The sequence below is a fragment of the Onychostoma macrolepis genome, chromosome 05 (assembly GCF_012432095.1).
Source record: "Onychostoma macrolepis isolate SWU-2019 chromosome 05, ASM1243209v1, whole genome shotgun sequence".
NCBI lineage: Eukaryota > Metazoa > Chordata > Actinopteri > Cypriniformes > Cyprinidae > Onychostoma > Onychostoma macrolepis.
This window is the reverse complement of record NC_081159.1, coordinates 705,068-717,848: the sequence shown is the minus strand read 5'-3', so window position 1 is coordinate 717,848 and position 12,781 is coordinate 705,068. Positions and strand designations below refer to the sequence as shown.

At 35.7% G+C, this 12,781-nt stretch overlaps 1 protein-coding gene across 1 annotated transcript; it reads right to left on the bottom strand.

Moving 5' to 3' along the window:
* Positions 1-133: 133 nt before the first annotated feature.
* Positions 134-11,058, bottom strand: thnsl2 (threonine synthase-like 2). The gene is made up of 9 exons (XM_058775590.1): positions 10,911-11,058; positions 9,939-10,162; positions 7,770-7,964; positions 7,538-7,690; positions 6,387-6,620; positions 3,448-3,596; positions 3,251-3,376; positions 2,257-2,411; positions 134-813 (listed from the first exon to the last, which is right to left on the bottom strand). Exons 2-9 carry the CDS (start codon positions 10,159-10,161, stop codon positions 597-599), a joined length of 1,452 nt encoding a protein of 483 aa, XP_058631573.1. The 5' UTR covers position 10,162; positions 10,911-11,058; the 3' UTR covers positions 134-596.
* Positions 11,059-12,781: the final 1,723 nt, after the last annotated feature.

Here is a 12,781-nt window from a genome sequence, read left to right as displayed (position 1 = left end):
ATGTGCTTTTTCCTCAGGCTCCTGTGTGTAGCTTCAGTCATTCCACTTTAATGTCAAAAAAACAGGTTCTTTTCATTGCCATTAAAGTGAAATAACTGAACATGAACACAGGAGCCTGACAAAAAAGGCTCATTTTAGAAGAACATTTCAAATGGCAATTAGAGGCTTCTGCATCTGAACTCCTCATTTTTACATTCAATAATTAAGTTCCATGGTTATTGTAGGAACAAAATGAACAGTGCCCCAAAGTTAAAGACAAAATATCATTTAGCCCTTGTGATTCTACAGAGACGAGGAGTTGGAAGTGGTTTGGGGAATCCATCCAAAATGTACAAAATATTAATTTGTCGACACAACACAACCGAAGAGTCATTTAATGACGTGTGTATTATATATTCATTTAAATGTCAGTTTTTTGTCAGAGAACAACTCGTTCACAAAATGTATATATTCTATAAAATCATTCCACTAGATGATCATGATCACAGTCTTAGGAAGAAAAGCCAGGTGCATGTCATTCATGATTAAAAAACTGTGAGTCTCTCAAGCAAATCTGATACTCGAGCATTTTAAACGCTCTTGAAATCATCTTCATGTCAGTCTCTGGTCTGTGATGCTCTGCGTCGTCTCATTGAGCTGATGGACTCGATGCGCTGTCTCAGTTTGGACTCCCAGTCATCCGATCGCTCCAGAACATCATAGCGCGTCTCCAGCCTGTCTAACGCCTGCAACGCTTCAGGGAGGTCAAGGGTCAAACCGGCCTTCTGCACGGCCTCCTGAAACTTGGCCGGCGATGCGGTCGCTATGCAGCATCTGGATACAAAGAGCCTTTGACTTTAATTACACTGTAAAATTGATTTAAAAAACCAGGAAGAATAATTACCGCATCTTCATTAAGTCCATCTGCTGTTTTTGTTCAGACCAATTATATATAACATAAATAATCATTTACTAGGCTGAAATATGAGCAGGGGATTTTGAAAAATATTTTATTTTATTTTCAGGGACAAAATATATCAATATGTTCTCTAAATGTAAATGTCTTGTATTAACAACACTACAAAGTCTGAAAATACAACTTCTAAAAGACCTCCTTTACTTTCATTTTACAAACAAATAGCACGAGGCTGACCTCTTTTACGGCACCTTCTGATCAAACCACAAAAAAGTATATTAGTATATTTGTTCTGTTTTCCAGTGCACATGACTACAGATTCCTAAATCAAGACACATTTATTAGAGAAACAAAATTGCATAATCTTTTTTTTCTACTGTGAAACTTATAAAAAACTAAGTGAGTTTATGATTAAAAAGAATAAATATCCACCAATTAACTTTGGGAAAAACAACTTAATTCAAAGGAAAAATAAGTTTTATACCCTATTTACAGATATTTGTTCTTGTTAAAAACAAATCTGACTTAATTGTGTTCAGCTTCTCAGAAAACAAGAACTCCTATGTGTTCATTTTGCATCTCCAGTAAATGTATCTTGACTTAAGGATGTTTACATATTTGAACTGGAAAACAAGACAAAAATAATGAGGAAGATATACATTTTTAGCAATGCATGTAAAATTTAATGTCTTGACTTTATGAATTTAAGACTTTCTGATTTAAATTTAATTTGTGGAAGGATGAAGTAAAACTTTAAGACCTTTAAGTACCGAAAGAGATCCTGAGAGTTCAGCCATTCTATACTTTTTTTTTTTATTTATTGAATTATTTGAACTGTAAAGTTGTTTAAATCATAGTTTTTACAATATATTTACAGTTTAGCATGTTAATATAGTCAGTATCTATCTTCAATCTGACAGAATCCTCCTTTAGGGACATTTTAGGATGTCCTCGCATTAATAAACAATTCATGCATAAAATTATTTAGTTTTTTTAAATGCAAAGGTTTTTTGGCTAGAGGAGGGTTAGAGGTCTTGACTCAAGTGTGTGTGTGTGTGTGTGTGTGTTTTTTTGTGAAAAGTCAGGACATAGATGTGTATAATGACGAGGGTATGGCAGGTATTACAAGGTGAAGGTGGCATCTCAGGACATTGACCCATGTCCCCACTTTTCAAAACGCTTATAAATCAAAAGTTGAAATGCACAGTCTCCTGTAAGGGGTAGGTTTAGGTGTAGGGTTGGTGTAGGGCAATAGCACATACAGTAAGTACAGTATAAAAACCATTACACCTATGGAGAGTCCCCGAAAACCACAAATTCAAGTGTGTGTGTGTGTGTGTGTGTGTGTGTGTGTGTGAGACCTGTTCTCTCCGGGTCTGATGGCTGTGTGATAGTGCTGCCACACTCCTACAGCAGTATGAGGACAGATGAGATAGTGATTGTCCTGCCAGCATCTCCTCATGGCCTCCAGGATCCCGTCATCAGACACCGAGCCGGACGATAACACCTCACACAACTAGAAAATACAACTCTATTATCATCCAGCTCTGATCTGATAAATGCGACTATAAGGCATGAAGATATTATAAACATTAAAGGATAAGTTCACATCCAGAATAAAAATGTCCTGATAATTTACTCACCTCCATGTCATCCAAGATGTTCATGTCTTTCTTCAGTCGCAAAGAAATTAAGTTTTTTGAGGAAACATTCCAGGATTTTTCTCCATATAGTGGACTTCAATAGTGGCCAATGGTTTAAACGTCAAAAGTTTCAATGCAGCTTCAAAGGGCTCTAAATGATCTGTCATTTTCTTAAAAAAAAAAAAGAATATTTATACACTTTTTAACCACATGCTAGCCGAGCATTTGTGGTTAAAAAGTGTAAATATAATTTTTTAAAGAAAATTACCAATTGTTTCTCTAGATAAGACCCTTACTCTTCAGCTAGGATCGTGTAGAGCCCTTTGAAGCTGCACTGAAACTGCTTCTTTTTTTACCTTGAAATCGTTGGCCATCAACGACTGAAGAAAGAAAGACATGAACATCTTGGATGACATGAGGGTGAGTAAATTATCAAGAAATTTTTATTCTGGAAGTGAAAGTGCCCCTATTACGGGTAATGAAAGGTTCATATTTTGGTTTTGGGAGTCTCCACAACAGGTTGACATGCCATGCACTTTCAGATGTAAAACTCTGCAGGATGCTTTCATTCACTCAGAGCTGCTACACACTGCATGAAAGATCATCTTCAAAAATCCATAATAGGGGCACTTGAACTTATCCTTTAACATGATGATTTTCTGTAAAGCTGCTCTGAAACAATGTGTATGTGAATTAATTGACTTGACTACACCTGCTGATGGAGTGACGCAGGAAGAGTGAGTTTGTGTGTCCTCTGAAACTCCTCCATCAGTCTCTTCACCAGCGCTCCGTCTCGACCGGACAGCAGCCAGAACACACGCTCCATGTTATACGGGTCCTGAGAACATCCACAGCTGTATTCACACACACACACACACGAACACAATAAAGCTCCGAGCGCAGCTGCACCTGGATGTCGATGGCAGGAGCGAGCGTTTGCTTGACGGAGCCGCACATGGAGAAATCTCCGGTCTGGAGCGCGCGGTGGACCGTGTCGTTGGAGTTGACCACAGCCACGAGACGCAGAGGGATTCCCATCCGCTTCATGATGCATCCAGCTGAAGCAGAACACAGTCAGCGATGAGCAATCAGTCAAACCTTTGTTACTTTACTACATAAAACCCAAGCAGGTCTGCAATACCACGAGTCTCTGTTCACATCTCAACGGCAGCTGCTTGGCTGGAGCATTCAGACCCAGAAGTAGGGCTGAAACGATTAGTCCACATTATCCACAAATATTTTTGTTGTCGAGTAGTCGTTCGATCTCATATGACGTGACGTAAGAGCCTGCAATAATGCGGTTTGACCAGTGTGGCGCTGTAGCACAAGACTGTAGATTCAAGAGAAGAACCGAACCTGAATATGTAATGAATATGAAAACTGACAGCGGTGAGAAAGCAGCAGTTCAGAAAGCATCTGATTACAGCGATGTGGACGTTTGTTCGGCTCTCCAGTCGAATCCGGTCACGTCACGTTTAGTCATATAGTACTTTATGCATAGATTTACAGCTTTACAGTATTAAACATGAAAAACTAGAGTCAGTGTCGCTTTCAGTTAGAATTATAACTTGATTTTCTGTCACAGAGCAGCAGTGTGGAGCTAGCTAATGATAAGAAAGAAAATAGTATTTCATTAAAGTGATAGATCAAAGCTTGATCTAGCTCAGGACTGTTTTGATTATCATAACCCTATAAGGTATTTTAAGAGAGATTAATGTTGTGAATAAAATAGTTTATCCAAAAATAAAGCATCTTATCACTTATCTTTATTTTGTTTCTTATCCATATGACTTACAAAAGTAGATTTGACATTTAGTTACTTTTTCATATAGCTAATTAAATGGTGATTAAGAGCGTTTCTCTGTCTGTCATCTCATTTTGTGTGCCGAATATATTCAATTGTATAATAATTGTGATTACATAATATGATTTTCAAAAGCTGAAGTGATCACCTTTATTTATCACCTTATGTGTTTACTATAAAAAGTATTTTAACTAATTGCAATAGCTGAATAATCAAAGTCTACCGATTAATCAGTGAAATAATCAACAATTAGTCGATTAATCGGTCTAATAATCATTAGATTAATCGATTATCAAAATAATCGCTTGTTGCAGCCCAACCCAGAAGGACATGATCTGAAATCTGCCATCAAATATACGCTCACAATAAATCTAATTTCATGATGACTTTAAGAGGCTCCAAAAAATGCATTACTTATAAAACATCTACTGTAATGTAATCATACATTAGCAATGTTTACGCTGTTTGCAATAAATGTATTCCATCAGCTACTTTTGAGCATTTCTGGCTGTCGATAGATGTTTTTTTGCCCAAACAGAGACATATTACAAACCTCCTTTTTGTGGACAAGAAGAGCATTTAATACAAACTAACCCCTAAACAACCAAACCGTTAAGTAATATTTCATCCCCAAAATCAAAAAGCAGAAATAATAAAGTAAATAGATATTAAGTAAGTTGTCTTAAGTAATAATTTTCATGCCAACTGAGCACATTTACCCCAAATTCTCAATATCTGTGTGTTTTAATTTCTTTGTAATTCTCATTATTGTCAGTAGTGATTCTTATTTCAGCATTATTTCTATTTTACTGAATAAATGAATGAATAAGCAATAAATAAATAAATACTCTATTAATAAAGAATTATAGTCATAAAGTGATTTTTGTTTTGTTTAAAATCAGCAAAAAATGAATAGTGCCTTGCACACCCAAATCAATCACTGAAGCATTCGATGAAATCACGACATAAACTATTAAAATATAAATCCTGCACACTGCTCAAGTTTGTATCATCAAAATAAATATCTTAACGAGCAATGTTTCAGCCAAACAACTAATTTTGTGAAGATGCAATCTTGAGTTATATGCAGGATTTATATTTTTTAGTGCTGTCAAAGGATTAATCGTGATTAATCACATCCAAAATAAAAGTTTTTGTTTACATAATATACAGTATGTGACCCTGGACCACAAAACCAGTCATAAGGGTCAATTTTTTTAAATTGAGATTTATACATCATCTGAATAAATCATCTTTCCATTGATGTATGGTTTGTTAGGATCGGACAATATTTGTTTCAACTATTTGAAAATCTGGAATCTGAGGGTGCAAAAAAATCAAAATATTGAGAAATTCACCTTTAAAGTTGTCCAAATGAAGTTCTTAGCAATGCATATTACTAATCAAAAGTGAAGTTTTGATATATTTACAGTAGGAAATTTACAAAATATCTTCATGGAACATGATCTTTACTTAATATCCTAATGATTTTTGGCATAAAACAAAAATATAATTTTGACCCATACAATGTATTGTTGGCTATTTCTACAAATATAGCTGTGCTGCTTATGACTGCTTTTGTACTGCAGGGTCATATATGCGTGTGTACTGTGTATATTTATCATGTATATATAAAGACACACTCATATAGTATATCTTTTGAGAATATTTACATTTATAGAATTTATATTATATATAAATATATTTAATGAACAAATTAAAAAAAATATATATACACACACACACACACACACACGCATGTGTGCGTATTTAAATATACATAATAAATATAAACAGTACACACACACATTATGTAAACAAATCTTTTATTTGGGATGCGATTAATTGCAATTAATCCTTTGACAGCACTAATATTTTTCTTTTTTATATTAAAATGAGCATAAGTTAAAGATAGTAGAACAAATGCTATAATTATGAAATAATACATATCAAACTCTAAAGTAAGATCTTGTCAGGAAACACCTCTCTGCTCTCGGCTCTGCTCTGCTGTGATGTGATTGTGTGCAGGTGTGTTGTTCTTCACCTGTGATGTTCCCCGCTCCTCCTGTAGGCACCAGCACCTCCAGCTCCTCCGGCTCGTCTCCTCCGGCCCGCGGAGCGCTCAGATGCAGGTATGCAAACAAGAAATGAGCCAGCTGCACCAGGATCCTGGACCAGTTCACCGAGTTCAGACTCATGAGATCGTGACGCCGCACCAGATCTGGATCCGCAAAGAGCTTCCTCAGAGGAACGTCAATGTCGTCAGATGTCCCGTCAGCTGCGGCGACAAACACACGGCTTCATAAACACATTTCACAAATCTAACATGCATACACACATTCTTAACAATAAAGGTGCTTAACGCATTTAATACCACATTTTTTTCAAACATGAAAATATCCAGATGATGTGTCATTAGTAACCCTTTGAAATAATCAGGTTTTTTTTGGAAAAGTGTGTGAAAAATTGTGTTTTATGGTCAGTCACAATTGTGTATTATATAAATAATTCACAAATAATGTGTATACTGAATTAACATATTTCTGCAGTCATAACAATTGTTATATATCTCAGCCCAGCTTTTTAAAACTGCTTCATCACATTCTAGGGTTACTATTATCCATAAAAACCCTTATATAACACTGATAGGAATACTGAGATAAAATACAAAAAACAATATATATATATATAACCATCAACATATTTCACAATGTTACTTTTATTGTAACATATATCATAAAATTATTATATTAGTGCTACCAGCTTTACAACAACAACAAAAGCTTTTGTGAAACAGAAAGGTTCTTCAGATGTTAAAGGTTCTTCTATGGCATCGTGAAGCTGCTTTATTTTTAAGAGTGTACTGTTTAAAAGATTGGAATAATCAGATGTTTTAATGTTCTCTTCTGCTCACCAAAGCTGCATTTATTTGATCAAAAATACAATTAGAAAGTGAAATATTATTACAATTTCAAACAGCTGCACAATATTTTTGTGGAAACTGATGTATTTTATTTTTTCAGGATTCACAGATGAATAGAAAGTTCAGAAGAACAGCATTTATTTGAAATAGAAATCTTTTATAACATTATATAAAAGTGCTTTACTGGCACTTTTGATCAATTTAATGTGTCCTTGATGAATAAAAGTGTCAATTCTCTTAAAAAAAAAAAAAAGGCTACTGTTAGTCTTTACCTGCAAACACATGGATGTTGTCTGCTGTGCTGGTGGTCATCTGTCGTTCCTGTACTCGGGTGACGCGTCCGCGGGGAAACACCACCACTATGTCCACCTCACTGACACCCAACACACTTCTGATGGCCGAGCCGCCCGTGTCGCCCGACGTTCCTGAAACCACATCAGATCTGAATCTCCATCACACGACACGAGACGTCAGAGCAGATCTGAGACGGACGACTCTTCATACCTACTAGTATTGTAGCCCGTTTGCCGTCTTTGTGCAGAAAGTACTGCAGGAACTGAGCGGTGCAGGACATGGCCAGATCCTTAAAGGCCAGCGTTTCTCCATGAAACAGCTCCAGGATGGACAGCGAGTCCTTCAGCTGAACCAGTCTCACAGCTTCAGGAATGGAGAAGCTAGACAGCGCTTGTTTAATGAGCCCTACAGAGACAGACAGCAGGAGGTCTCCGAGTGTTTGTTCCAGTGTTACAAGTAACGTGAGTTACGTAATCAGATTACTTTTTTAAAGTAACTAGCAAAACAACATTACTTTTTAGTTTAGAAGGAAATATCGGAGTTACTTTTTCAAATAACACCAGTTACTTTGTTTCAAAGATTTAAAAAGTTACTCAAAAGTAACGTAACGCATTACATTCCATAAAAGGTAACTAAGTAACATAATTAGTTACTTTTTTAGGGAGTAACACAATATTGTAACACATTACGTAATCAGATTACTTTTTTAAAGTAACTAGTAAAGTAACATTACTTTTTAGTTTAAAAGGAAATATCTGAGTTACTTTTTCAGATATGTAACTCCAGTTACTTTGTTTCAAAGATTTAAAAAGTTACTCAAAAGTAACGTAATGCATTACATTCCATAAAACGTAACTAAGTAACATAATTAGTTACTTTTTTAGGGAGTAACGCAATATTGTAATGCATTACGTAATCAGATTACTTTTTTAAAGTAACTAGTAAAGTAACATTACTTTTTAGTTTAGAAGGAAATATCTGAGTTACTTTTTCAAATAAGTAATGACTGTTTCTCATGTATTGACGGACGGCTCTGGTGTTGCCATGTTGAGAGAAATCAGGAGTAAGAACGTGATCTTACTGTAGTTCTAGACTAAATATCAGCATTATTTACTCATCTCACCTGCACTAAAACACTTTCAGTGTTCCTCAAAATCAATAAAAACACTCAGATGCAAACTCTTGCAAATATTACACAAACCTGTAATAATTAAATATGCTAAATAAGACAAATATCATTTATGTATTTAATCCCATTTTATTAACTAATGTCTTTGCTACTGACCTTCAATTCAACCATACTAATAAACATGTGTGTATCATTTTAGTTATTGCTGAATATTGTTGAACTTTATTCTCCTGCGTCATATTCTTCATGTGATTAGTTTGATATTTCCTTCAGCCTGAGGCGTATTCATTTCCAGTGTTGGGGAGTAAGTAGTTACATGTAACGGAATTACGTAATTTAATTACAAAATAAATGTGATTGTTAATCAGTTACAGTTACTGATAAAAAATGTGTTAATTAGTTACTTATGAAAACGTTAATGATTACAAACGAGGTTACATCTAAATATTACTTCACACACATCCACGCACAGATTTAATTGCTTTCTTTCTTTTATAAACTGCAGAGACTGCTCTAAACTACGAGACACCAGTGTTTCAGGAGTTTAGGACACATGCTTATTCAATAACTGTTTTATTTCCTATTTAGGTTTATGTACATGCTTTATTTTTTAAGATTAACTGTTTTTTCCAAGACATTGTTAGATGCCAGTGTTTCCTGTCATAACTAATCAAAGATTTGATTTCAAAAACAGTATAATATCTACTAAACTTGTTTATTTAGCTATAGCTACTATTTCTTGTTATGATTTTTAATCTGTATTTAACCTCAGAACGATCTCAAAGTGAAAAGAGCTGCTAAAATCGGATTTTGTGGTGGCTGTGCTTTAAATTAAATTATTATAATCTTAATTCAAGTGATGAAAGATTTTGAAAGTGACAGTAATCAGTGTTGAGTTCTACTGTATGCCTGCTTTACATGTTTCAAAATTATTATCACTTGAAAACATAGGCATACTAGGCAACAATTAATCGCGATTAATCGCATCCAAAACAAACGTAGCTTATATAATATGTGTTTTGTGTATATTTATTACGTATATATAAATACACACACATACAGCATATATTTTAAAATATTTACATGTATATATTTATATTCATATAATTTATATTATATATATATATATATATATGTAACTCAAAAGTAACGTAACATTACATTCCACAAAAAGTAACTAAGTAACATAATTAGTTACTTTTCTAGGGAGTAACACAATACACCAAAGCATCACTTTTAAAAGCACTCACGCTCCAGATCATGTCGTGGTATCTCGAGCTCGGAGATGTAGAGGCTGCAGATCTCACACAGCAGCTGCTGGTAGGACAGACGGCTCCAGGAGCGCAGCGTTTCAGCCGACAGCGATGGGACGGTCTCTGGCATGAACATGCCTCCGTCTGCAGCGTATCCAGAGAACAGCACATCTCTGAAGCTGCGGCCCTGAACGCCCGCTCGCGTGCTGCAGTAACGCATCCTACAAGAACCACAGATCAGGATGAGTTTGTGTCTTCATCAGGTTTGTAGAAATGTGTCTCTGCATCAGTGTCTCAGCAATGGATGCTCTGCAGTGAATGGGTGCCGTCAGAATGAGAGTCCAAACAGCTGATAAAAACATCACAATAATCCACACCACTCCAGTCCATCAGTTAATTTTTAGATTATTGTGATGTTTTTATCAGACTCTCATTCTGACGGCACCCATTCACTGCAGAGCATCCATTGCTGAGACACATTTCTACAAACCTGATGAAGAAACAAACTCATTGTAATCTGGGATCGCCTCGGGGTGAGTGATATTCAGCAAATTGTCATTATGGGTGAAATATTACTTATCCTCTTGTGTAAGTGAATCTCATTAATGACTGACACATTCTGTGTAGTTTGTTATTCTTCATATCACTTCTCTGTCTATAAATATACATTCATAAATTTCATTTTTGTTCTTTTTTAATCCATCTTGTGTGCAGTGTTGCCTTCAGAAGTTAGAAGTTTCATATTATGTACTGTATATGCAGCATTTCTCCTGTAAATCGCCGCTTTAAGAACCAAACAAACAGATCTCGTGGAGATCAAAGGTCTAAAAATGTACTTTTTTTCATGCACTGCAGCTGTTTCCAGAGTTTAATTTGTTAAAGATGACGCTTAATCACAGATTTTTACTCGTGTCTTTTGATTAATGTTGATATTATGCTATAAATGAAGCAGAATAAGCTGATCGATACCTGCGGCAGACTGGACTCTCTTCTGCCGGAGCTGCTGCACTCTGAGCCCGCAGAGCTCTGCTCGGTCCAGCGGGGTCATGGAGGACACGGGTCAGTGCTCCTGGGACTTGTAGTTCATCTTGTAGTTCATCTAGTTTATATACTTAACGTGGAGTAAACGGATAGAAGCGACTAACATAGTCCATAAATGTAAATATACTTAATGTAAACCCCATTTTAGCATCTTCAAACAAGAACTGAAGTTGTATTTAAATACAATTGTGCCATGTTTAATATTCTTTCTTAATATACTTGTATCTTTATTTGTGAAGCGACTAACATTAAACTCAGTCACGCGGGGCTTAGTGAACCGGACGTATTTGGTCTAAATAATAATTATGCTACTTTTAATTTTCCTTGTGTGTTCTCAACTGAATCGTTGTTAAAGTCATCGGTGTAATTTTTCCTGTTTGTGAATTATGTGCTTCAGAAGCGGTTTTTAGGCGAAGCTGTCACGTGATAGCCGCTGCGCTGTTAGAATGAGCCAATCACAGCCGTTTGTGATTACAGGAGAGGATCACAGCTGGGATCAAATACAAACCTAACAAATACAAATTGAAAAAATAAAATAAAATAAAAAAACTACACGAGAATGTTTACAGTGAAGTAAGTACAGATGGTGAGGTCTGAAATTATCAATAAAATCTATGTAAAATAACTAAATGTGACCCTGGAGCACAAAACCAGTCATAAGGGTCAATTTTTTGAAATTGAGATTTATACATCATCTGAAAGATGCATAAATAATCTTTCCATTGATGTATGGTTTGTTAGGATCGGACAATATTTGTCAACTATTTGAAAATCTGGAATCTGAGGGTGCAAAAAAATCTAAATATTGAGAAAATCACCTTTAAAGTTGTTCAAATGAAGTTCTTAGCAATGCATATTACTAATCAAAAATTAAGTTTACAAAATATCTTCATGGAACATGATCTTAATATCCTAATGATTTTAGGCATAAAATAAAATGGATAATTTTGACCCATACAATGTATTGTTGGCTATTGCTACAGATATAGCTGTGCTGCTTATGACTGCTTCTGTGCTGCAGGGTCACATATAATAAATGCAAAAATAACAAAATATTTACATCAACTTTTAGCAGCTGAAATTTTCATGATATTTTTGACACTAAATCTAAAAAGTGAATGGCGTAGTCTGTTATACAGCAAAGATGAACCATTTATGAAGTTCAGACAGGTGTCAGTTTAGGACGGTTCTGTTGGTTTTGAGGTTTTAGCTCTTGTGTGAACCAACATGAGAAGAAGCTCACATCAGCTCGCTGCTCGCAGTGATGTGTTCATGTGTTTCAGAGATCCTGCAGGTGAAACAGTGATGAAGGACATGCCAGTGTCCAGACATTGTCTGAGAATCATGTGAAGATCAGCTGACGGAAATGTCTTATTTCAGCATAACCTTTGGACATTTATTCCAAACTAAGCTTTTTCTCAGCGGTTTAATCATAATCTGTCTTTGTGTAATCTTATTGTGCATTGATAGGTTTAAAGTCTGATGAAACAAACCCTCATTGAGCACAGATGCAGTGAAAACAGGCTGTCGAAGCCCAACACGGCATTCCTGCAGAGTCTTCTGGACCGGATCTGAAGAAACCGACGGTGAGATTCCTCAGACTTTAGATTCTGTCAGATAATGTGTGAGCGATGCTGATGCTGATGTGTTTCTGCAGCTGCTGATGGATTTCAGTGGGAAATACCAGCTGGAGTCTCACGAGAACTTCGAGGCCTTCATGAAGGCCGTTGGTGAGAAAACACACATTTGTGACCCTGGAGCACAAAACCAGTCAATTTTATGAATGAATAATCTTTCCA